The sequence below is a fragment of the Periophthalmus magnuspinnatus genome, chromosome 20, assembly GCF_009829125.3.
Source record: "Periophthalmus magnuspinnatus isolate fPerMag1 chromosome 20, fPerMag1.2.pri, whole genome shotgun sequence".
NCBI classification, from domain to species: Eukaryota; Metazoa; Chordata; class Actinopteri; order Gobiiformes; family Gobiidae; genus Periophthalmus; species Periophthalmus magnuspinnatus.
The window spans coordinates 4,455,093-4,482,174 of NC_047145.1; the positions used below are offsets into that span (position 1 = coordinate 4,455,093).

The following is a 27,082-nucleotide window of genomic DNA, read 5'->3' on the forward strand; positions in this document are numbered from 1 at the left end:
GATATACACACTTTTTTATTGCTCTATTTCGACAGGTTTTTAACTTCATAAAAATGTGGTAATCTTGCTGCAGTCAATTTATACTTTAAACCAAATCCATGTATTAGTCTATATTTTTTATTACATATTTGTATGGTACAGAAATGAACTTCACTTTAAGACCAGCAAACATGAGGTTAATGACAACTGTGTATTTTTTTGGAAGTAACAGTGTTCAGAAAGACTTCATACTTCAACAAAAAGTGCTAAAGAAATGAATTGTATAGGCAAAGATTTCTATGTAAACACACAAACTCCATATTGACAGACTAGTATTGAAATGACATCACCAGTAACGCACCGGATCACTGTACGAGGTTTCTGAATTGGCAACAAGAAGTGAATTTCAAAATAAACCAGCAAAATAAAGGATATTACAATGTACACCACAGCCAGGACACAAGACTCTTATTTTGAAGGGTGTTTTTGAACGTTTCCCAAAGTTATTGCTATGCTTGTCTTGACACTTGCATCCCAATAATAAAGGCAAAAATGACAATGTACAGCTATTTTTTTCCCATTGTAAACATGGAACAAGGCAGAATTACAGCAGTAGAGAGTAAAAAATAGTAGACCAATATATGACCTTCAACAGGCTTTAAATAAAAAGTGCTCATCACATTTGAATAGGTTTGGAACACAGGATGCTAAAGGCTAAAAGCTAAAAATAAGGGGGAGGGGGAAAGTATATAACTTCATGTTAGAAAATTTTGGCAAGATAATGCATTTTAAATTAGTGAATATCGTCTTAATAACTCAAAAAACTGAAATGTTGAGCCTAAAAAAAGTGTGCAACCTTTTTATAGTGATCCAAAGCAAAAAAAAAAAAAAAAGAAGAAAAAAAAAGACTTTATGATGATCAACTTAAAATATAAGTTCATTTAACATAACATCATTAAACTGAAAAAGGCAGCATTATATTTATTTGGGATCATCATTGTATTTTTTGTGTAGATATTTTATGTATGTGTCAGGTCCATTGGTCAACTATTTTTACTGTCTATAAATAATTACAGCAACTTCAGAAACAATTAAGATCGAGTTTGTGAATGAAAAAAAAAAAAGGAAAATTAAATATTAATATTCATTTTCAACAAAATTTGTCAAAATATGAGTTTATAGAGGGATAATTTTATTATTTTTTATTTTTTTTATTTTTTTTAAGTAGGATTGTATATGGTATGCCTACAGATATATATAAATACTACAATACTGCAATACTACTCTATTTGGTAAATTTCATATTTTTTCTGATGTCATAAAATTATTTTCTAGAATTTGGATTAGATATTTTGTTCGTATTAGATAAATTAATTATATCATTTAATTTTCATATTCGTCCACAACACTTTCATATATATATATTTTTTTAATTGGGTTGAAATCTATTTTATTTAGACTGATTTGTACTTAAAAAAAAAAAAAAAATCCAGATTATCCCTTATAATCATAATGGCTTTTTTTCATTCACAAAACCTTACATATTGAACTTGCAGCTCACATCATAGGCCACAGATATTTACAAATAAACTCTACATTATAACTCTCAAACTTTACACTTTATCTACATGCACAAAAAAACAGCAGTAACTCAAATCATAAAAGTAGATTTGAACTGTCCACGCTGAACAGCAATGTACTTCAAAATGAGGTTATAAGGAAAAATACTCAGAAGGTGAAAAATACTCACAGGTGAAAAAGCATTACACGAGCCAGGTCAATGTAGCCTAACACATGACTACAAACTGTTTAGGCTTTTAAAAGTAGATTTGTACGTGGCAACTTTAGGTCTGAAGCTTGAGTATTCATTTGTTCAGATAAGACCATGTTTAAAGTACACATAGTTTTTATATCAATTAGCAATTCATTTAAGTGGCTACTGTTACTTTAGCTTAATTTCATAATTATTTGCTTATTATTTGCTGTTTGTATTTGCTTCTCTCCATAGAAAAGTTATTGTGCTGCCTTGAATTTTCCACAATATGGCATTAAACCTATCTCCATGGTGACAAGCAGGTGACGCCAACAGGCCAAGTTACGGATCAGATCTTCAAGGTATATATTTTTGCAGTAAAAACACTTGTAACTGAATAAATGCAAGGTAGATACCATTAATGCTATACTATGGTACATTACAGGTAAAGGAGTAATATCTCCATGGTGAAGAATGGTGCGTCGGAAAATTTTCATCTGACTACAATTGTTTAGAATAGCTATAACTATAAACGAGTAAGAATAATAATCAAATCAAAACACCAAATTAGTTTTCAAAATGACTTAAAATGTGAACAGTACATGACTTAAGTAGCACCACTTCTATTCATGGGTTTCAACTTTCTGCCATTTTGAGGATTTGTGACCTTTTGAAAAGCTACAATATTTAGTGTAAAATTCTAATTCAACAATCCCAATGTTTCATCTTCATCTCTCCAAAACCCACGGATAGCTTTTCAACTTAAACCTGTGACTCACCATGTACGACTACTTTAAAAGCCCAAACCTTTGACTACTTTACAGCATTTGTTGTGATCGTCAGTGCAGTAATGTAAAGATAACTCACTGTGGAAGATGTGGAAATGCTACAGTTTTAAGAGGCCACACTGTATTCACATGGATGGATCTTGTCACATATTTAATACAAGCTCCTCCACCATTATTGGCACCATTTTGTAATAAATAATAAGTGTTTATCTTGATTTCTTGCATTTAACTGTTATGAAAAAGATATTGTGTTTGTGTTACTGTCTCCCATTATAAGAACATTACAAAAGATTTCGTAGTTTTTTGATTATTTCAGTAAACCGTAGAGTCAAATAACATGAGAATTTAACCAGGAATGGTCATCTACGGGAACAGAATTTGGCATTTTGTGTCCAGGTTTAGTCCCGGTTTAGTCCCGGTTTAGTCCCGGTTTAGTCCCGGTTTAGTCTCGGTTTAGTCCCGGTTTAGTCCAGGCCTAAAAGCCCTGGTTTACTGCTGGTTTAGTTTATGAATCATGGCTGGAAAACTGTAGAATATTTTGGGTCAGAAAGTTACCAAAACTACATTCCAAGTTAACTAAATCTCCACAGATGTTACTATTAGTGCCTATTAGTCCTGGCCCAGTCCTGGTCCAGTCCTGCTTTAATCCTGCTTTAGTCCTGCTTTAGTCCTGCTTTAGTCCTGCTTTAGTCCTGCTTTAGTCCTGCTTTAGTCCTGCTTTAGTCTTGTTTTAGTCCTGCTTTAGTCCTGTTTTAGTCCTGCTTTAGTCCTGTTTTAGTCCTGCTTTAGTCCTGCTTTAGTCTTGTTTTAGTCCTGCTTTAGTCCTGTTTTAGTCCTGCTTTAGTCCTGCTTTAGTCTTGTTTTAGTCCTGCTTTAGTCCTGTTTTAGTCCTGCTTTAGTCCCGTTTTAGTCCTGCTACATTGCCATAGTCTTCCTCTTTGGTGCCAGTACTAGAGGAGGAGGCTGTATCTGGATTATATTGTGGTATTTAGCTTACAGAGTTCACTTTTCTTGTTTGTGATATTTAGTTTTCAGATGTCACTTCTCCTGCAGCAGTGCGGGGATGTTGATGTTCCAGCCGATAGCTTGTCTGTCAAACCCACACGTGAACAGGTTACACGACTGATTCTCCTCATTCCAGGCAGTGCAGCAAACCATCCGCCGGTGACCCTGGACACAAGAGAGGGAAGAGTTTATACAAGTTTTCCTACAGAGTCAATCAACCGAAATGCAACTTTGAGTAAACTTATAATGATCGGACACTGTGGTTATGTGGTTAAAAGCTCATTAAAGTCTATGTTACATAATATGTCTCCTTTAAGTAACTTGCTATAGTCTCATCTATCATGAAACACATAGGCAGCTTCTGTTGTGGCCGGTGCCTCACCATCCTGTTGCTGCGGGGCAGTCTGGCGAGACGGACTCCGCTCATGTCGAACAGTCTGACCTGACGATTGTCGTGAGGCAGAGCGATGATCCGGTTATTGGCAGAAACGCTGATCCTAGAGGAGACAGGTTCACAACTATTACAATTACGTAGGAGACAGTTTCACTTTATTTATATGGAGTATCTATATAAACTGTAGGGTCAAATAATATAAGAATCTAACCAGGACTTTTCATCTACAGGAACAGAATTTGGCATTTTGGGTTCTGGTTCAGTCCTGGTTCAGTCCTGGTTCAATACTCGCTTATTACAATTATGCACAAGACATTTTTACAAAGGTTATGAGAAAAAAAAGTTGAGGAAAGAAGTTTTTTTATATGGAGTTAATATGATTGACTGAGATTCAGGAGCAGGACCACGCCTCACACTCCTCCGGCTCCTCTCCAGCGAACCACAGCTCACCTAAACCACACCTCCAATTACCCACAACCCCCTGAGACCGAGCCCCAATGCTGAGTCTCCACCCAGCCTCCACATCTATTCATATTATCCATGAATATCTTTATTGTATACCATTGTTGTGGGTATTTTTGTTGTAGTCCCATGTACATTATTGGTCTTGTTATATTGTGTTGCTGTTTAAGCCTGTTGACAGCAGAGGTTTTGGGAATATATTGACCTTAAAATAATAAATAACTACATCTTGGTGCCTTTTTGACCAGAATTTCACAATTTTATAAAGTAGATAAGGTGCTGAAGTATTGAGACAAAAAATGAATCACAATAAGGAAAAATAAAGTTTAGTACACAAACTAGACTACACAAACAGGTACATTTTTGGTCTTATTGTTGTAGTATATTTGTAGTATGGTATGTGGCATATTGTGGTGTCGTTTAAGCCTGTAGTTCCTCCTCCCACCTGTTGACAGCAGAGTCTGTGCGGATGGTGGCAATGGGTGACCTCATGTTCTTCAGGTCCCAGACTTTGACCGTTCGATCGTCGCTCCCGGAAACCACGTTGTCTCCTGCGGTGAACACGGCCGACGTCACAGTGCTGAGAAAAAAACACACACAAAAAAACAATATTATTAACGTCTGAATCGTGACGGTTATTGGTGGACTGCAGAGTGTCACACTCTCTGTTTGACCACTAACCAACAGGTTGGCGGTCCGATTCCAGCTCTCACAGATGCATGCGCCCACTGTCTGTGTCAGGTGCACTGTGTAACTTGTGTGGGCCAGGGTCCATTGCTTGCTTGTCTCCATGGAGATGTTATTGCATGTTATTGTTGGAGATGTTCAACAATACTCTAATTAACTAAATGCTAAATAGATACGTTTAATGCAAGTGCTTTTATTGCCAAAATATATCTTTACAGAGTATCCATTCTTACTGACAGTGGATTCACCTTTCCAGAGATCTGACCTGTAACTTGGTCTGGTGAAGTCACTCATTTGTCTCCATGGAGATGAATAAGTTTAATGTTTAAGATAATTTAATAACATATATGGAGATAAACAGGTGACCCTACACCAGAGAAGTTACATATTTCCCCTTCCTATTGTATCTGAAAACTATACCCCATAAAATTATTCAAATACGGATTTACAGTGCCTAATTTAAAAGTTGTAGGAATTTTATAGGAAAACCTTGGAGCATCTGGACAATACTTTGAACCTGTTACCCAAACGTTGGTGGGTGAATCCTCAACCTACAATAAGAGATGCACCAATCCATGTTTTTCAGTTCTGATACCAGTTCCGATACTACAGTTTTAAAAATCTTCCTTCAGCATTTAGTGAACCGATATTTGGAAGCCAATATCCTGTCCAGAAAAATTTTCAATATCGGCACCAATATCAGATACCAGTATCGGATCGATGCATCCCTATCTACACCTCTTCTTTGTTTGTTTCATATTTTAAATCTGATCTCCTTTTGCTGTATCACGGTTTAGGTCAAAACTTTAAAATACTGTCAGAATCCACTCCTTGTTCGGCCTCTTGTCCAATGAGCTGTGATGTCCCGCTGCACATGGGCGCGCAGAGGTCAAAACTAACCATTCATTTAATAGACTTTCATATTTCTATTGGAAGGCTCCTACACTTTCTGCTCTGAAAACTGTCTTCTGCCTTAATTCAAATTGACGCGGCATTAAGGGCTAATTACGGGACTAAACTTGGGGCGATTAGAGCGGAAAGTGCCACAGAGTAACAGGGACCCTCTGACATTGTGGAGTACGGCCCACTTGGGAGAAACAGGAGGGGTGGTGTAATCAGACTGGGTAATTGATTAAAAGGTGATGGAGGTTAAAGGATGGAGAGATAGAGGGAGGGATGGAGGGAGGGGGAGAGAGAGGAGAGAGAGGTCAATGTGAACAAGAAGCAAGAGGACAGACAAGCTGACAACTGCCAATGCAATTCCCCAGTGGTTTTATGATGTTATGGGTTGTCACGGCAAACTAGAAACAGGGGGATTTTACACGTTTTAAATGTGCTTTAAAGGGATGTAACTTTTCTAGTGGAGAGTAAGCCACCTGCTTGTCTCCATGGAGATGTCATCCCTACAGTACAGCGTTTATTCCATTGTTATAATACATTTACAACAACCTATGGCAACCCAAGTTCTTTACAGTACGAAATGATCATTATAAAGTGAATAATAGTAAAAAATAGAAATAAAACTTGTATTAGAAGCCAGTGCATATAGGTGAGTGATGTAGATAGGTTTAATGCCATACTGTGGAACATTTCAGGCAAAACACTAACATGGTTGTTGCTGACTGTTCCAAGCCAGTGCCAGGCCGTTTAGATATAGAAAAGTAATAAACATATATATACACATATATATACATACATTATATATATATATATATATATATATATATATATATATATATATATATATATATATATATATTCTTAACCTTCTCATAAAAATGTATAGATTTTAACAAAAAACTAGGTCGTGTGCGGTAACTTTGTTGTTTTTAAATATATTTACAATGTATGCCTACAATGCCTGAAAATAATGTTTGATCAACATGAGTGAAAAAAAAAATCTGGAATAATCTTTTTGTCTTCTGCCAAACCCAACTGAGTTTTCATGAATAACTCTACGGACCAGTCTTGCCGAGTCCCCTCACACTTTGTAAATCACACCTTAGGTCCCTCGTGTCTTTCCTGATCAAATGTCTCCTGCAGAGACAAACCTGACACGACAGCCAATCAGCTCAGGGCACGTCTCCTGTCACTTCCTGTTAGCTTGTAGCCTTAGCTCGAGGGACGTCGTCATTACTCACAGATTTCATTGGTTTGGTGGGACATAGGGAGCATGTTGCGCTTTTAGGTTTAGGGGTATTTATATCAGATCATAATAGAGAGTTGGGTATGACTTTATAATAACTACACTTGTAATAGCCTTAATAAAGTGTTCCTGACAGTTGAATATGGCGTTTTTTTATTTTTTATTAGATCAGAGTGACAGTGGCACAGTAGTTAAAGATGCAGTATGTAACTTTTATAGTCTCACAGTCACAGTGTGGAATTTATTGCGTAGGATTATTTTTAACACGTTCATAATTTGAGCAAACAAAAATATACATATAAAAACAGCTAAAAAAAATGATCAATTTGATTGTTTCTGTTGGACCAAATTCAGCACAAATCTTCAATCTCAAAATCACTACATTTAAAGCTTTACTAGATCTCAAAATCTGCGTGAAATACTTTTACTTTTTACTCTTTAAATACATTTTTAAGTCATATGATATTTTTATGTATTTTTTTGGTATCTGTACTTTTAATTAAGTAACAAAACTGAGGACTTTTTCCACCACTGTTTGACAAAAATGCTTTCTTATTGTGAGTGCCTCTTCACAGATCTGACCTGTAACTGGAGGCTCCATGGAAATAGATGTTTATAATGAATCTCTTCTAGCTTTGATTGACATGGAACGCTAAGCCCCGCCCCCGGACGATATGCCAAGTATTTAGGGAGTACCATAAGCGGAGACGGGCGTTGGGGATGAGTGTGAGTGTCGCAGTGGGGACAGAGTGAAGAGGAAACACTGTTTAATCTCATTACTGTCATTGTCTATGGTAGAGAATTAGAGCCGATCTGCAGGAATTAAACATGCTCCGGTCGGGCAAAATGAGCAGCGCGTAATCCCCAGCACTCACAATCAAAGACTGCCAGAGAGAGAGAGAGAAAGAAAAAGAGGGAGGGGGAGAGAGTGGGCAGAAAGAGAGAAAGAGGGGAAGAGAGGACGGGTGAGAGAGAGGGGAGAAGGGAGAGAGGCAGCAAAAGGGGGAGAGAGAGAGAAGAGAGAAGTGGGCAAAGGGAGAAGGAGGAAAGCTAGGGGAGGGAAAGAGAGAGGGGGAAAGAGGGAGGGGAAGAGGGGGTGAGAGAGGGAGGGTGGGGCTAGAGAGTGAGAGAAAGAGGGGGGAGAGGGGAAAGAAGCTAAGAGTGGGGGCGAGATGGGAGGAGAGGGGGGCAGGGAGGGAGAAGGAGGAAAGAGAGACAAGTGGAAGAGAGAGGGGAGGAGAGAGGGGAAGAAAGATAGAGAAGTGGAAAAGAGAGGGGAAGAAGGGAGGGAGAGAGGGGGTGATAGAGACGGGGGAGAGAAAAAAGTGAGACCGAGAGGGGGAGAGGGGAGAGAAAAAAGTGAGATAGAGGGGGAGAGGGGGAAAGAGGGAAAAGAAGGAAAGAGACAGAAAGAGAGAGAGGGGAGGGCGGGAGGGAGAGGGCAGAGAAGAAGAGAGGAGAAGAGAAGAGGAGAGGGTGTGAAAGAAAGAAAGAAAGAAAGAAAGAGAGGGAAGGGGTAGGGTGAGGGAAGAAGGGGGGGAGAGAGGGAGTCAGAAGAAATAAATAACAAATATGCAAAATTAAAACTAGTATCAAAACTTATTTGAAGTATTGATACTGAAAAAAATAAAAAGTTTTAAATGTAGCTAATTACAGTGACATGACGTGAATTATGCAAAATAACACGAACAAGTACATGTTTAAAAATATGCTAAAACAAGTATAATTATCCAAATATTTACTAGGATATAGTGACACAAGTATTTGTAATGAGTTACTTCTCACTTGGTGGTAACTAATGATTATTTCAGTAGTATTCATGTTTGTGATAGCTCGGCCTGTTAAACAATTACATTGAGACTGTTGAAATACATAAATAAAAGTTGAAATGTGGAGACTGAAGGCTTCTAAACAGAAAATATTTAGGAATAAGGTCTATTACTAATGAAAAATACACAGCAGAGATTGTTGATTATTTTCTGAGAATGACAATGCCTTTGTGTTTATTCTAAAAAGGTCTTTGTATGTGTGTCAGTGTGGTGCAGTTAATGATCGTAGAAGCCCTACTTTCCACCCTGATAATGAGCAGCGACTGCACTAGACAGTTAAACAGCACAGAGCCAAATTACACTGAGAGAAGGATTAACACACAAAATAAAAGATAAATGAAGGAGAGAGAGAGAAAGAGAGACAGAAACAGAGACAGAGAGAGAGAAAAGTCCACTGAAGTGTAGAAAATGCTGTGTAATAAATGAGAGGATTTAGTCTAGAGCACAAACATCTATAAATGAACAGGACTGTCCAGGGAAGGCAGAGGTGAAGGGGCACATATAACAGGTGTTATAGCACCATCTAGTGGCATGAAGTGACCACTGCAGCAAAATGAATGTGAGCAGAAATAAATGCTTTGTGTTGAATTAAAGCACTGTTGTTTTATCTATTTCATCACATATTGCAAGTAGTGTCATGTCACGATACTTAAATTTACTCAAAAACTCAATTTCAATACTAAGGAATGAGCCTGATACCCTCTACTATTTTTCAATATCACACAAAATGTTATCTCTTCATAGACTTAGACCAGAATTTTCAACACAAAACAATAGTACTTTCTTTATGTTACCATGTGGTGATGTTATACTAGTTCTGTTACAGCTCAAGATTATTCTAAAACTGTTCAGGAAAGGTCCAAGTTTGCCCTGTTTGTGTGATGTTTTTAAAATCAATACTTCAAATGATTCGTTTTGATACTAGTTTTGTGTATTGATCAGTATCTGATTTTTTCATACTTCTGACACAAGATCGGATAATAGTAACACATATTACTGACAGAAGGTGAAAGGTGTCTACAACTCAAAATGCTTTGTACCACCTTGTGATGTCATTAAGCTGTAGTTCAAGTTAACAGCTACCTTTTATTTTTTGGTCAGTAGAGATTAGCAATTCCAGGGCTGAAATTATCCAACACGACATTTACCACATGACATCACAAGGTGGAATAGAGTGTTTTCTGTTTGAGAGAATACCTAAATATGCAGGGTTTGTGTGTTAAACATGCACGAATTGAACAAAACACAACTCCAGGTCTGTTTGTGATGAGGAAACAACATTATAACATATCAGAAAACAGTGTAATATGGGCCCTTTAGTCTCTGTACATAGTAAAACTGTCACTCACTCGGTGTGTCCCTGAAACACATTGACAGAGTGGATGGAGGGATCCCTGAAGTCCCACAGTCTAAAGGTCGTATCCCGTGATGACGTGACTACCAGCCTCTGAGTGGGGTGTGTGCAGCAGTGGGTCAGCTCCTGGTCATGGCCTGAACACACAGGTCAAAATGAGGATTAGATTACAGGTGAGGTATACTTTATTAATCCCTCGATAGGAAAATTCATTATGCACATTTGAAACTTGAGACAATAACATCCTATGACTATTTCATTAACCCATTAAGAATAGGGGACGCTTTCTGCAGCTAATTGCTGGGTTTCAGATGACATCACAACATTCTGTAGGCCAATATTATTTAATACAGATCCAGCTTTTTCTGTTCTGCATCTGAAGCAAGAACCAAACATGACCGTCCAATCGGATACACTTATTTCAGTGATGGGTGCAAACAATTAAGTGCTTCATCATTGATTCTGCAGATTTTTCTTTTTCTGTTTTCCTCGTAAGCAGCCATATTTGTTTTGATACGGGAAGCACTAATCAATCATGTCTTTGATTAGCAAATTCACCTGTCAATCGCATCTATCTGAACTCGGGGAGCTTCACCAGTGATCAGACTTCACCAGTGACCATATGTGTGGGGAATATTGTAATAATTTTGTCCTATTAGAATACTGCCTTTGGTGGTCGTTGTGTTAAACGAATTTGCTTCCTCACCTGTGAGAGAGTGCACGAGCTCGGATGTCTCCACTTCATACAGGTTAGCTGCTCTGTCCCAGGATGCAGTGACCACCTGTTTCCCACCCACTAACCAGTCTGCTGCTATGACAACGCCCTGGTGAGACTTTAGGGTTGCCGTGGCGACCCGGATAGTGGGCACCTCACACGGGCCCTCCCCATCCACCTCCCCCTCCTCTCTGTCTGATGAGTCCTGGTCATCATCAGGGGGGGCCTGAGCAGAGGCAGGGGGTTAGAACGAGTGGTAAATGTTAATCAGAAAATATAATTCCATATGTTAAATCGTAATGACATTGTTTTTTTATTCAAGCGGTATAATAAGAAAATTTAATCACCATTAATAATTTCATATAACTAGAAGCTTATCAATCGATCATTTAATGGAGATCAACTATGCTCAAAATATATTCCGATCATATGATTTCACAACTGGAGTTTTGCTGTCAGTAAACAACAGCTAGCATGCCAACAGCTCACTTCCTGACCCTTGGACGAAAAAAAAAAAAATTCTAATTAGGATTCATTTTGACACCAAGAGCTGTTTATACAATACATCTGCACTGGGGTTTTGGTGATGAAAAAAATCGGGTACTGTCACTTTAAGTCCATTCACAGAATTTACTGTCAAAGCCGTTTAACCCATTCTCCATGTACTTGATGCATTATGTTTGCTTTTAGTACAACATATTTTGCTAAATGTTTACTCTAAATGAACAAAACCTCCTTTCTGTTCATATTTGAATTCCCTGGTCGTCTCTGGACTCACAGTAACATCTGGCTGTGGCTGAGGGGCGGGGAGCTGCACCATGTACCGCCAGATGTGCGCCGTCTGGTCCCCTGAGGCTAAGAGCAAAAACGTTTAAAAATCACAAATAAAATCAATTTCATCTGAATAAATATGAGAGAGGAGATGAGGAGGCAAGAAGAGGAGACAAGGAAGGAAGGAGAGGAGATGAGGAACGAAGGAGAGGAGATGAGGAGGTAAGGAGAGGAGACAAGGAAGGAAGGAGAGGAAATGAGGATGTAAGTAGAGGAAGTGAGGAAGGAAGGAGAGGAAATGAGGAGGTAAGGAGGCGAGGAGGTAAGGAGGCGAGGAGGTAAGGAGAGGATACGAGGAGGTAAGGAGAGGAGAAGAGATGAGGAGAGGAGATGAGGAGAGGAGACAAGGTGTTAAGAATATGTGTAGTGATTGGTGTCTGTACCTGTGAGGGCCATCTGCTCTGTTGGATGAAACTTGATGGAGTTTACTGTGCGAGACAAGAGGAAAATATATTGTTATAACCAGGACTTAATGAACGTATATGCCAAATTAAAGCCCACCACATGACTTTTTAGCCAAAAATGACTTATTTTGGATGTTTATTGCTCTGAAAAACCTAGAAAAATGTGTGACCTTACTGCGAGCAGGCTTGCATCTCCACAAACCTGACATATTTGGCCTGGTCTCCACGGAAATATTGTTCCTTTAGATATAATCATTGACTGTATAAAATAGTAGACTAAGTGAGCTGTGACGTTCAGCTCCAGTCAAATGAAGCTCATCGAGGTTTGTGGAAATCCGACTGTGAGTATCATAGCAACCAAAGAGCCAATCCGGAGCGAGGCTGTTGAATGTAACGCCCCTTCCCACTCCCCAGCACTTAGAAACACTGTCAGTCAAATGCTAGCTGGAGCAACCTTGGGGAAAGAAGGCATCTGATTTGACTGTTATTAATGTTCTTATCTTGATTCACAAACAAAATTGTGAAATAAAAACAGCAGGATCATGTAGAATGGGTTAATATGAACATTTTAAGAACAAAATAAAGCAATTACAGGAAGAGGAGCGACAGTTTTTCAATATAAAGTGAATTTGAGCCAGAGTCGATGGAGTCAGAAGTGCGCCTATGATCACTTCCTATAAGGAACGCGGTGGCTGGTGCATTAGCTATGTCCATTTATATCTATACAGTCTATGGCTATAAGGTTCCACAGTATGGCATAAAATATATCATGTTTTTAACTTTCTATTTGTGTGTAATCATGCAGGTGATGTGCCACCTCAAGAAAGTTACACACTGTTACTTTAAAATAAAATGTGCATATTAGAAACAAGCTTTAAACAAATACAAACGTAGCTTTGGCTTTGCATTTTGTCAACAAATTTTGAACTTGAATAGCTATAAAAACATATGTTAAACCACAATACGTAACTTTCTGGGTCAAATAAAAGTCAGGTTTGTGGAGACGCAAACCCACTAAAGGTTTTCAGTGCAATAAAAAAGTCTAAATAAAAAATATTTACTGGGGCTTTAACTTATTCAAATGTTGCATAGCATATTCACCTGATCCTGCATGGCCAGCGTATCTGAGCACACATTTTCCTGTCTCTATGCTCCACAGCAGAGCCGAATGATCTGTCAAATGAAGTCAAATTAAAAACACATTAACATCATCAATAATAATATATAATCATATAGACTGTGATATGAACCTGCGGAGGCTGTGCCCAGGACCACAGGCTGAGTCTTGGTCACACTCAGGTCCCAGATGCCGTCTCTGTGTCCCACGTACTCCTTCTGCAGCTGCAACAGAGCTCTGGAGCCCGCAGTGGCTTTGAAACTCGACACGATCTACAACACCAGAAGAGCACAGAGGTTATCACTGTGTAATTCTATGGAAGAAACAGAGGCAGGAAGAGCTAACTAAAGTGTATGTTTATTTAATACGGAGCAGAGTAAGTAACTAATGTGTAGTGTGTCAGTGTAGTGTAAAAGCTAGCCACATAAGCTAAACTGAACAAGCTGGGAACAGTCTTACTATTAGTTAAGGTAAGAATTGCAGAATTAATTAATTTGAATTTTAAGGGGGAATACTATTAAACACTAAATGGCCTGTACCTGATTTTTTCCACATATATGAGCAAAGTGTGTCTTGCCTCAGTACAAATATACTGTATAAGCAGCTCTTGGTGATAAAAGTATGTCAGCTGCATGCTGTCAGGAGGTTCACTATTAGCATGCCAATTGTTGTTAGCACTACCATGACGGCAAAACTGGTCTCTGAAAGTTGTGAAAACAGCTTATACTACTTGTGGAGAATAATTCAAATGCTTGGGATGCATAAGGTAAGAACCTGTTTAAAATGAACTAGCTCTGTTTTTCACATTTTTGAGATACTAAAATCATCTACAGCACGTTTAAGTTAACGTCAGTATTTCGGATCACTGGGAACATTTTCAGCACAATAGTAAGTAATACAGACAATAAAAACAGTGTCTGTTCTCATTCAAATAAGGGACCAGAGCTCGTCAGCGTAAACCAATGGGAGTGGAGAAACCCATGTGTAAATGCACAGTGCTTTGTCCTAATACAAAGTACACTAGGTGTTACTATGCTCTGAGTTTTGTCTTGTTTTACAGCAACAAATTTAAAGTGCATATGACAGGTTAGACTATTAATTTCACTAAGACAATTTAAGATGTTACTAAAATACTTCCTAATGTTTTTTTGGTCAAGTTTGCTTTTACTTCCTGCTTGGACGCAGATGCAGTTGACATACGTAGAGGTATTTGATAGCTGTTACCTAGCAACCATAATGTTAACAAGGACCAAAATTTCAATATAAATAAACTTTATTATCTTAAAGTTTAAACTGTCAGAAAAATGCCTTTCTTGTGCACAAATTGTCCTTGTATTTTGGATGGAAGTTTCAGTGTTGAAGAGAAAACTGCAGAAATACACAAAGTAGCACAGAGTTCTAAAACAAAATACCTCTACCCTATGTCATCAACTTTTTCACAGATGTAAAACTATGATAAATATTTACCACAGATACTATCCCACTAAACCAAATGAAAACCTGTCATATTCACTTTAAATAAATCGCCATTTGACAAATAGTGTAAAATATGCGTGTGGCCTTTTATAATTACTCTGGGTGGATGAGACTGTGTTAACATTTCTGTCTCTAAAAATACCCCTGTGACCTTGTTTTATCTGACCTTTACTTTTGCAGGCTTTGGGAAAAAAACACAAATAAATGAACAGGAACATTATGATAAACCACATCTGTACATGCTGCAGGCGCTCAGCTGACCAGGCCAATACTCACACACAACAACTGGCAAACTTTATAACAGAAAGTAGGGCTGTTTTTAGTGGGTCACATGCTAAACACTGCAGTGTATTTATTCTCTATATTCCTTAAAGATTATCTACGGACTGGAGGGTTGGTGGTTCATACTGTTGTTGTGGCCAAACATCCTTGCCAAAGTCTGATCACGTCAGATCTCAGACGCTAAAACTTGGATGGGAGACCGTTAGGAATATTAGATGCCACAGTGGGGCGCTAGTGGCAAAAACGGTTGTCGTGTCCTTAGGCAAGACACTTCACCCACATTGCCTAGAAGGAATGTGGTGTGTGTTTGAATGTTGCGTGGTGGCACAGATTGTAAAACGACTGTGAATGTGTGGAAAAGTGCTGTATAAGACAAACACATTATTATATTATTGTGTCTTTGGGCAAGGCACTGTTACGTATTTGAATGACAGGCAGTGGCGATGGATGAATAGGTCAATCAATAACTGTCATAAGAATTTCAATTTAATCAGTAGTCCAAAAAACTATTGTGACATCCATAGTTCCAACTGGAAGGCTGCTGGTTTGAATCCCAGCTCCAGTCAGGGCATAGTGTTGTTGGGTCTTTGGGTAAAAAAAATCGGCAGACATGTGTCCATCGGCCAGACCCAGGGCAGCCGATGGACACATGGGTTTCTAAAAGTACACAATTAAAATACTACGCACGTGGGGATTATCATTAACTCTAAATTAGGGGTCAGATCACACTATGGCCCAAGGACCAAATGCGGCCCTCAGACTAATTTTCTTGGCCCTCACACTGCTGAATTGGTCCAAAGTTCCTTAAGCAGTATTAAGTTTTATATTGAATCTACTCTAACAAACCCAATATCAAACATCAATTTTAGTGTGGCCTATTGTGACCTAGAGAAATCCCTTATGTTACGACTACAAAACGGCTATAAAAAACAATAACTACTCAGAATAGGGCCAATTGTTCACGCTGGGTTTTGATGTGTGAATGTGCATTGTCTTCTAGCTAAAAACAATACAGAACCAATCTCAACCACAACAAATCAACACCCCATAAAAGCCAAGTCATTCAGCTCCAGCTAAAGTTAGTGCCTGAATTAGAGCCTGCAAAATCCCACATTAGTGCTTTAAATTCAAACAGCAGCCCATATGTTAGCTGTTTATTACCAAGCAGCTCTGTCAACATAGCTCCCCCCACAACGTTAATTCAGAAAGTCCTCCCTTGATTCTTTGTATGTAGTTTACAAACTTAATCTTATCTTTGACCTTGGCTGTGAATTAAAGGAGAAGTAAGTGGTATTTTTATTTGTCAAATGACAGATTAAAGGAGCAACACAAGTAATATTTCAACTGTGGCAACTGTGGCAGCAAGGGAGCAGTCCTGGTTTAGTCCTGGTTTAGTCCTGGTTTAGTCCTGGTTTAGTCCTGGTTTAGTCCTGGTTCAGTCCTGGTTCAGTCCTGGTTTAGTCCTGGTTTAGTCCTGGTTCAGTCCTGGTTTAGTCCTGGTTTAGTCCTGGTTTAGTCCTGGTTTAGTCCTGGTTTAGTACAGCTCTCATGGGGTGTTAGCGGTCTGCAATGGTCAACATCCCAGCCCAGGTTTAGTCCTGGTTTAGCCCTGATTAGAGCAGGTCAGCCCAGGTTTAGTTCTGGTTTAGCCGTGGTTTAGTCCAGGTTTAATCCAGGTTTAATCCAGGTTTAGCCCAGGTTTAGCCCAGGTTTAGCCCTGGTTTAGTCCTGGTTTAGCCCTGAGTAGAGCAGGTCAGCCCAGGTTTAGTTCTGGTTTAGTTCTGGTTTAGCCCTGGTTTAGCCCTGGTTTAGCCGTGGTTTAGCCGTGGTTTAGTCCAGGTTTAGTCCAGGTTTAGCCCAGGTTTAGCCCAGGTTTAGCCCAGGTTTAGCCCAGGTTTAGCCCAGGTTTAGCCCTGGTTTAGCCCTGGTTTAGCCCTGGTTTAGCCCTGGTTTAGTCAAGGTTTTGTCAAGGTTTTGTCAAGGTTTAGCCCTGGTTTAGTCCAGGTTCAGCCCAGGTTTAGCCCAGGTTTAGCCCTGGTTTAGTCACAGTTTAGCCCTGGTTTAGATCTGGTAGAAACATGATTAAGTCCTGATTTGGTCCTGGTTTAGTCCAGTTGTTTGCATAGAGTCAAATTGCTATGCTCTATATATTTTTTTTCACTTACTACTGCTTTAATTCAACTGTAAGGTCATATTTTTTCATATCAAATGTGATAAGGAGTCAAGGTAGGACTTTGTTGTTTAGGTTTGAAATTTCTGGCTTCTCAAACTGACAAACATCATTCAGGAAGTTACCCACGAATCTCCGCCCCACAGCTCCCATGATGCCGCACTGAAGCCGCAGGGAACAGCTATTTTACCAGGGAGACTGTGCAATCGCTATACCAACAACACAGGGACAAGGAACAATCACAGCAGTTACAATTTTAATATACTTTTCTATTTCCCCATATAGATTATTGTGTTTGAGAATAAAGAAATCTCAGTTCTTTATATACTCAAAAATTAAAGGACCTGTACCAGATTTTTTCCCCATGTTTTTGAGACGAATTTGTCTTGCCACAGTCCCGATACGTACAAGCAGCTCTCGAAGTCAAAATAAGTCTGCTGTGTACTGTCTGCATCCAATGACTAAGCTTTTTACTGTTATATAATTGGGAAGTGCGTGGTTAGCATGCTAGCTGTTGTTAGCATAACCGTGGCAGATCTGGTCTCCAAAAGTTGTGAAAAGCGCTTATAAACTCATTGCAGTGAATAAATAGGATGCTCTGAATGCATAAGTAAGTGAGGAATAACTTTGGACCATTGCAAACCGTTTAAAATAAACTAGTTCTTTATTTTCATTTTTTAAGACAGTAAAAATCAGGTACAGCACCTTTAAGATTACTATTCAGAAAGTCTCTAATTTGGGTTGCCAGTTCCTACGACTAATCCAGTAAGCCTAAATGGACCGTCTCTGATTTGATCCTCACCACCCCAATCATCAGAGCTAGTGCAGCCTCTGCAGCTCAGTGAGCGAAGTCGGGAGGTTCTGAGCTTTCACATGAGGCCTGTCCATAAACTGAGAATATCATGTGTGTCCTCTCTCTGCAGGTTAAAGCTCTGTTGTGATTGTAATAATTTTTAAAACAGTAAGATCGCAGGCTGCACACTGTCCCTTTATTTTGGTTTTAGCAATGGCCAGCCCTCGCATGTGAAGAATAAAACCTAAACTTAAAAATCTAATTCCCCAGCACTTGAACTGCCATATGGCCCACATTATTACTGAATGGTCTACACTAACGCTGCCCAAACAGTAAGCCATATAGATTTTTTGTTAATATTTGATCTAACAGCCAAACCCTCTTTCTTCCTCCTACTCTGCCACAAAGGACCACTCTGTTCCTGTTTCTATGGCCACATTTCCATCAGTTTAAACATTTACACAGATGAGATAAGTCTAGAAAACAGTGCATAGATGTAATAGAGTTTATAAGAGTTTATAGAGTAGATATATATAGAGAGAGATTGTACCTTGCTTGTGGAGGCTTTGTAAGTCGTCTTTAACTTCTGTGACAGTTGGCTGGTGCTGTGGCTCGCTGTGAGAGAGAAAACGACAATTTAGTAACTAAGTAGCTTTAAAGCCAAATGTGTCACCTACTAGCCTTATCCCAACTTACACCATAAAATAAAACATGAAACAGTCAAAAAATACCACATTTTAGACCTGTTCATAGCAACAGAAGCTAACATGTTACCGTGGCAACCTGAACTAAACAATAATTTCTATACCTCTAGATCCATTTATCTAATACTCTAGAAAAGTTACGTAGTGTGCCTTTAAAACTATTTGGAGAAAGTGTAAATGAAATGCAAACTAAGTCATTGTTTTAGCTTCACCTTTAGCTTTAAGTGCTCCTTTGGTTGGGTCTGCTCCGTCCACTGTCTGTCCATCTCCAGTCAGACGCTCGTTCAGATTCTCAATTTCCCGACGCACTGTGAACGCAACACGAAACAGTTAACAAAAGAGCCACCTATGTTTAATTTGTTTGAATTATGATTAGCAAATATTAGTGTTTATTATACTTACGTTCTAGGTTTTCAATGTAGAGATTTTCAAATTCTCTTTCAATTTGTCCAAAAAGGTCGAGGAGGTTGTTCCTTAAGGCAAGAGGCAGCTTGGAGTCCTAAAAAGAAACAAAAAGCAAGTTTAAAATAGTGGAAATATACATAACTAGCTTTTTCATTTGTGGTGTTTCAGCATTTGTAAAAAATATGATAAAAAAATATATATATATTACAAGATGAAATTAATCTTTACTTTATAGCAGGGTGTTAACATAGAACTATCACAGTAACTGGGATCAATACATTATACAGCTGTTTGCATATTATTATCTAAGAAATATTAACCATGTTCCCTGGTCATTTACAGCCGTCATACTGGGTACAGATTATCATATTACCATAAAATAAAGGAGAATGGCTAGACATCTAGATCAAACTGTAATGTTACAATATCCAAATCTTACAGTACGATATTATCATCATGTTTTGGAGAGGCTAACATAACTGTAGATATGCTACTTTTTCCTTTTAAAATAGAAACAAGCTTTCTGCCCTGTCATTACTGTTCCAGGATTCTAGGAGTGTTTAAAAACTTAAACTGAGCACAAAACCAGAATCTATATAGTTCCTTCTGCTTTTTCTCCACTTATATCTGCAACAAAACTATGCACTTAAGCTAATTACATTGTGATTCAATTTATTCTGACAGCTGACAATATTAACCTTGACAATGCAATAAGACAAGATTAATTGGAATCGCATGGAAATCTCAATTTAAATGGACGTAATTAGCAATCAAAAAGTCTGCGATCTTTGAAGTATCATTTTTTCTCTACAAATGACAAAATCTCCCGTCTTATCTGAATCAAAACCTTGTAGTTTCAATCTGTACAAACATGTTCTGAAATGTGATTCTTGAAAGGAAAATCAATCAACAACCAGACCAACTTAAGATCCACTGATATAGGACAAATATGAAACAATACTGAAAAAACTCACAAGAGGTTATAAAGGTTTGGTCACTTTTATAATACCTTATCAAAAATACATGTTCCCACAATAAACTTTTATCTTTACTACCTGGCTATATCCAAACCAATGCACTTACCTCCATTTTAAAATCCTACATGTAAAACATAACAGCTCAGTGCACAGTCCCTAGTGAAAACAATGGGAGTAAAAGTCTGCATTTGACAGGTCCAAAGAGGAAATTTGATCCTTAAACTCAACAAATGGCTTCAATACACTCCTGTCGGCTCCTGTCGGCTCCTGTTGGCTCCTGTCGGCTCTTGCTTACTCCTGTCAACTCCTGCCTGCTCCTGTCAACTCCTGTCTGCTCCTGTCTGCTTCTGTCTGCTCCTGTCTGCTCCTGCCTGCTCCTGCCTGCTCTCGTCTGCCTCTGTCAGCTGCTGTCTGCTCCTGTCTGCACCAAATGTCAACAGACTTTGTATAAGAAGGGTTCATTTGCAAAAACAGGGCAGCCTTATTCTTTCAAAGCAGCTTAAGACTCGCTCCAAATCCTGAATGTGGAAACACTGTTCATAATGACTGCATTCAAACAGCCAATTAACACAAGCCATTGGTATAAGTTTGTATAATGTAAGGGCATTTAAGGCAAGGCCCTGTAGATACATTGTTTTCATGTTTTATTACAGCTTATTAAGGCAGTTAGTTATTATAAAGTGTTATATTCTATATTTAACCTTACAATATTTTAGAATATAGTTTCCACTCATCTTCGGGCTCTTATTGTAGTCTGCAGAGGGGCCAGTGCATTTAAACAGTGAGTGTGTTGACAGAGGACACAAAGGTGCAGTGAAAAGACTAATCAGGACTGAACAGCGTCAGTATTAAAAGTTGATGAGACGACAGGGCCAAGTTAAACCCGAGCTCCGAGACCGAGTGAGGCCAGAGCTCAGGCCAAAGTGGAGCAGGGAAAGTGACATCCGGGTACAGAGGATTGATAGGTAGGTTGAAAGTAGAGATCGACCAATATGTGTTTTTTTTCTTTTCTTTTCATGGTCGATACTGATACCGATCGCTTAGAATACAGAGCCACCAATGGCTGATAAGCTCTGCCGATACTTTTGGGCCAATATACAGGGCCAATTTTGATTATTTTCCTCAAATTATGCCATTTAAATTTACTACAAACTGACCCACAACCCTTTTTTTAACCACAAACCAGGCCAACCTGTATATCAGTCTATCTCTAGCTGAAAGCAGCCAATACACTCCCTTAGTATCTACTACATGGCATTTTCATAACAAATATCCAAAGGTTAAAGCCACATATACCTGTCACGATAACAAATTTTGAAGCACAATATAATGCCACAAAAAAATACAACAATAAATCGTGATCTTGGTAAACTTTTTTTTAAAATGTAGTATCATTAGAAGGAATGAGCTGCAACAAATATCAGAATGAACCAAGCCATAGAAGTGACTTATTCAACCCTGTACAGCTTAAATCTTATCTTATCATTCAACTAAAAACAAAAATAAAATCTCCCCATTAATGCAAAGAAAATGTACAGATGATAAATATTGAGCACAAAAATATATTGTTCCAGCTTTTACATTGAGTAAGTCGAAATAGTCATTATCGTGACAGGCCTACAGCCACAAATGTTGAACAGTATAAGTTTGAAGTATGTTATCCTGCTGTATAATATCCTGAACAGGCCACCACCCTAGATCAATATTTTAAAGCCTTGGAGCATATTTATTAACAGTTAAAGGTGCCTTGTGTAACTTTTCTTGTGTGTTTTGGATCTCATTTGCAACGTGACATGGTCACCTGCTAGTCTCCATAGAGACGGATTTAATGCTATACTCTGAAACATTCTAAAGCAAAGCAAAGCCAGACAAATTGAAAACATAATTGCAATTCACTTAAATCTGCACAATAAGACTTTCTAAAGGAGAGTCAGAGCCATCTTATCGACTATGTAGATGTTATTGCATTGCCTGCAAATGTTCTACAGTATGAAGACAAGCAGGTAACTCCAAGGTACAGGTCAGATCTGTGAAGAGGCGAGACAACTCACAGCAAAAATGCATGTATTTCAACGTTTTGTTGAGCAATAACAACATGTGCAATTGAATACCTGCAAGATAGACATCTTTAATGCCATACCGTGGAACATTCTAGGCAAAGCAACAACATCTCCTTCATTTTACATTAACACATTTGCATTAGAAGCCATTGGACACATATCTAACTGACCTAATTATTGGTTCAAATATGCAGAGGCCAGTCATAAAAGCTTAAGGCAACTCCCAACCAGGATATACTTGGTCAAACAAATTTTTATTACAGCCATGAAGTTGGCTGGCTCCCTTCTCTTTTCTTTCAACAGTTCAATCAACAAGTCTTTTATATTTATTATATAAGTTTTCAGGTCAACAAGATCTCGCTATAATGAATTAAAATGCCAATACAAAAACATACATGCTTCATCTAACTATGCCATATCTTATTTACTTCCCAGTAGAGTTGTCAAAAGTAGATACTCAGACTAAGAAGTCACATTCACAGGATAAAAATGAACCTTTCCTGAATTGTTTTAGAATGATCTTAAGCTGTATCAGAACCACACAGATCACATAGACAAGTACACACCCATGGACCACTATGGAACCTACCTGGACAACTGAGGGATTACACAGATATAAGGACACATGGGAATATAAAAGTAAGTACTATGATTTGATGTTGAAAAAAACATTGTAAGGTCAACAGAAAGAGTTTTTTATTATCACCATGGTATTGGAATCACTATTGAGTATCTATTCCTATTCCTTAGTATTGAAATCAAGTTTAAAATTTTGAAGCACTACTTCACGCACTACCTCCCTTAGTCAAACAAACTTTTATTCTGCCGTGATTAAGACAGTTGACAGTTTGTAACCTCAACTATAGAAAGCCAATGGTCTTCAATTTGCATAACCAGTTTCAAAGTAGTTAAACAATAGTTTGAGTTTCCATTAACAACAGCGGCAACAACTTCAAAGTAAAAGTAAAAACGATCTTAACCACTACAGGCCTGTTATTAAAATCCATTTTACTCAGAGCATTGTGGAAGTTGTCACTTTGCGACACAAGAGAAATAAGCATGTTGCTCAACCGGCTCGCACTGTAGTTTTAGTGATAACAACAACTCAGTCTGGTGACAAAAAGAAAATACTACAAGCTGGAAGAAATATTTGTCAGTTGAAAATCAAATGGGAGTCCAGGGTTTTCTAAAATTTGATCCTATGAAAGTCAATACATCGGCTTTTGTGAATCAAATCAAAAACATTTTCAATTCTTCTGTGTAGTAACAAATGCAAGTATTAGTTATTTTTATTGGTTCTTCAGTCTTCACACTGAATTCCACAGTTCAGCTCATCAGAGTATAAACTTGTGGGTATTGTCAGAACACTTGTGGACACAATCAGGTGATATGCCCTCCATCAGAAAAATTACAAGTCATGTCTGTGGAGAGACAACCAAAAAATGGCATAAAGCATATCCCCATGGAGAATGCTCCAAAGTTTGGTTTTAACATTCTGTCTACATAAAGTCACCATGAATCTTCCACAGTGCTGCTTTAAATATCTTCTATGTAATTTTTGTTAAGTTGACTATTGTAAAATTGAAGACCTTTAATCATTATGTGTCAAATAATCTCTTTGAAGGAACTACAATGCTTCATTTAAATGCCAGTCCGTCCAGTATGTCATGTTGTTCAAGTTTAAATATTAACTGTGCAAAATAACTCCTTTTTATAATGTTAATAGTAAATAAAATACATGTGTCAAGCTTGTTAAGTTAGTATGAATAACCTATTGTGTGATATTGTCTATTGTTGTCTAAAATAACCAGTCAAAATGTCCCTATAGTAAATAATCTATGTGTCCATCAGGCATGTCTAATTTGTTGAGTTTGTAAAGTTAGTATGAATAACTTAAAATGTGCAGTATTTTCTAAGACCACATGTGTAAAATAACATAATAGTAAATGTTAAATGTTATCATTTCTGGAATAATGTCCAAATATACCTGTGACCGACATAAATCAATGAATGATTTAATCAGTCAAGCCAACCTGTCCGTCAAGCTTGTTAAGTTAACATAAATAACCTAGTGTGTAGTATTGTCTACTATTGTCTAAAAAAAAAAGTTTAAATGTTTAAATGTTACTACAGTAAACAATGTACCTGTCCGTCGAGCATGTCTCCCCTGTGCATGCCCAGTGGCCGGTCCTCAGTGCTGTTAGTTCTCCTTATGGATAGACTGTGAGCTTTGCGCTTCTGTTTCGGGTGTCGAGAGGCCGAGGCACTGCTGGCCCCGCCCTCCACTGGCATCTCTGCTGCTTTAGGCCACGCCCCCCACACACCTTCTCCACCCTACAGGTAAACAAAGGCCCAGGTACTTAAAATAGGGCCGCTGACGTAGATCTGATGGAGAGAAAGAGGCAGAGAAAAAAAAAACAGAGAGAAAAGGAAAAAACAAGAGGGATAGATTTTATAGTTTATACAATAAAGAAAGTATCAAGTGCAGTCATAGATAAACAGGAAAATATTATTATACACTGTTTGCTACATTTATTGCTGCTACTGTTGCTTGTCATAAACATTTTAAATTACATTGTCCACTGAAGCCTTATTTTAAAAGAATCTCTATTACTTCTCAATGACAATATGTAAACAAAAGCTTATTTGTTTGTATTGTGATTTTAATATCTTTCTTATTCTGTAAACCAGTGGTCCAGAGCCAACTTCCAAGTAAAAGAAAGCTTTTAACAGACAATACCAGGAGTTCTACTTGAACTATGGATTTATCGCGACAGGTGATTCCCACAGACCAAGCCTGCTCTGCATAATATACGGTGACCAGCTCTGTAATGAGGCAATGAAGCCCCCCCCCCCCCCTTTACTTTAAAATTGTAAACCAAAGAGAAACATGTTGAAGATGTTTACGATAAAATGTAATGTTAATAATGTCATGAATTTCTTATCCTTATACATTTCCGCTGGTAAGTTCTTGATTAGGGTTACCCAGAAACTGATAGCGGTAAGTATCAGAGACGTATTTGTCCTTGAAACCAACACTTTGCTTACTGGAGAGACTTTCAGTTTCACCTTTACTCCTTAGTTAAAAACACTGTGTAAATGAACAGGGGCCAGCCAAAGTGATCAGAACATTGTTGCTATAATCATGCACACAAACAACTCCAAACTGTGTAGCAGTAACGAGTATGTAATAATAGATAATAATAGTAATAGATGTAGCAATAGCATAAAGACAAGTGTATACATGTTAAGGTTAAAATGGTTGTCAATAGTCTGCCATAATTTAGTCAATCTCTGCAGGCATCCAACTACCATCCACACATTTCTATTCCTTTTGATACTTTTGATAAATATTATAATTCTCAATGCCTTACTCACAATCAAATCAACACTCACACTTTCCTGTATTGTCGTAAAAATGGATAGTAATGCCATTTTTCTCCTAACTAAACCAGTTTACATTGTTGACAAGCCCATAACAAGATATTCCCAATGCAGAGTAGTAAAGATAATAACTGCTGTTCTATATATAGTTACCACTCCATAAATAATCGTGACCTATCATAGTATCACGTATTTACGGTTTTGGGGGATATTAATTTCTTGTTAACATAATACGACTCCGCATGCACTGACGTTTATGGAGGTAAAATGACCTTGATTACATATAATAAACAATACAAGTCCGCAAACGACAGGAAGCAAGGTTAACCTGTTACAGTACAACTATGATGGATGCTAGCCGTACTTCGATCACGACATTACAGCATTATCAAATTATATACGGCTTTCTAAATAAATTAAGATAGTTAAAACACTCACCACTCTCTGTATAAGCCTTTCTGATATCATGTAAAGCTACGAGTGAAATGTAAAAAGTGAAATTAGCCTGGTTAGCGGGAACTAGCAAGCGCCACCTTCACTGCTGCACGATAGCCTCAAAAATAAAGATCAAATAATAATTTAACATATATTAAATTGCAGATGGGTGATTTTAGTTGAAACGATAAATATATAGATAATTTAATGTAAGATATTTTATTATTTTTATTAAGATATTTTGACACATCATATATATTGGTATGTCAATCACTTCCGCATCCAGTGGGTCGTGTTTGCTTTTTGGACCAATCAGGTGAGACGTAAGTCACGCTGGCACAGGCCCTGCTCCTGTTACATGCTCGGAGACAGTAGCGCATTTTGAGGGAAAAAGAGGTATTAAAAGCGCAGATTGGAGCCGATACAGTGGGAATGGACTGAGCGTGAGTGTATATTCTTTGTGTTTCTATGCGTGAGTGAAACCGTGCGCACTTTGGGGGTACTTATCAGGAGCTGGTGGTGTGGCGCTCAGCAGCGATGGTCCGATGGCGTGTTGACAGTCTGGGTTTATGGAAAATGTGGCGTAAGATCCACTGGAACGGTACAATAGTGCTGTCAAATTCCTTCCTCTCTGTTTTAGCTCTGTCTAGACAAGAGAACTATACTTTGTTGTATAGATAAATGCACATATAGACTTAACATCAGAGAACATTTGCTCATAATAGTGTAAACATCTGTAATATGTTTGATCATGTCTGAGAGGACAAAATTGGATACAAGCAGATGAAGTTTGTTTCCTTCACAGGCACTCGCTTAGAATGAGAGAAGCTCAGTCACATGGGAGGAGCTCAGAGTAGAGCTACTGCTTCTCCAAAAAAAAGCCGTCTGTGGTGGCTTGGGCATTTCTCCTGAATTTGAATGGAGGCATTTTA

General features: G+C 38.2%; 2 protein-coding genes across 7 annotated transcripts in view; one reads left to right on the forward strand and one right to left on the reverse strand.

Moving 5' to 3' along the window:
• On the reverse strand, window positions 1–26,735 carry wdr37 (WD repeat domain 37). Of its 4 annotated transcripts, none has more exons than XM_055230196.1 (15): window positions 26,154–26,257; window positions 24,477–24,716; window positions 19,292–19,388; window positions 19,102–19,197; window positions 18,736–18,800; window positions 17,518–17,601; window positions 13,598–13,736; window positions 13,449–13,520; window positions 12,327–12,371; window positions 11,891–11,967; window positions 11,104–11,338; window positions 10,393–10,534; window positions 4,827–4,961; window positions 3,908–4,022; window positions 1–3,690 (listed from the first exon to the last, which is right to left on the reverse strand). In XM_055230196.1, exons 2-15 carry the CDS (start codon window positions 24,621–24,623, stop codon window positions 3,559–3,561), a joined length of 1,581 nt encoding a protein of 526 aa, XP_055086171.1. In that variant the 5' UTR covers window positions 24,624–24,716; window positions 26,154–26,257; the 3' UTR covers window positions 1–3,558. The 4 variants fall into 4 exon arrangements, with proteins under 4 accessions (XP_055086171.1, XP_055086172.1, XP_033841910.1 ...); XM_055230197.1 differs by lacking the exon at window positions 26,154–26,257 and adding an exon at window positions 26,643–26,717 and having other exon boundaries at window positions 63–3,690; XM_033986019.2 differs by lacking the exons at window positions 17,518–17,601; window positions 26,154–26,257 and adding an exon at window positions 26,643–26,735 and having other exon boundaries at window positions 63–3,690.
• The window catches only part of idi1 (isopentenyl-diphosphate delta isomerase 1), a 491,925-nt gene that overhangs the window by 459,696 nt on the left and 5,147 nt on the right, over window positions 1–27,082 (forward strand). For 2 of the 3 annotated variants that reach the window (XM_055230200.1, XM_033986050.2), the window contains exon 1: window positions 26,469–26,593. The exons of the other annotated variant lie outside the window; for it this stretch is intronic. The gene's annotated coding sequence lies outside the window, so the exon portion shown is untranslated. Of the gene's footprint in view, window positions 1–26,468; window positions 26,594–27,082 lie in introns of those variants that run through there. 3 annotated transcript variants of the gene reach the window in all.

Coding starts and splice junctions, on each gene's coding strand:
- wdr37 (XM_055230196.1), bottom strand. CDS start 24,623: ATGCCAGTGGAGGGCGGGGCCAGCAGTGCCTCGGCCTCTCGACACCCG. Junction 4,962..10,392: donor GTGTTTCAGGGACACACCGA/GTGAGTGACAGT, acceptor TTTTTTTCTCAG/CACTGTGACGTCGGCCGTGT. Junction 4,023..4,826: donor ACAGACTCTGCTGTCAACAG/GTGGGAGGAGGA, acceptor TGTCTCCTCTAG/GATCAGCGTTTCTGCCAATA.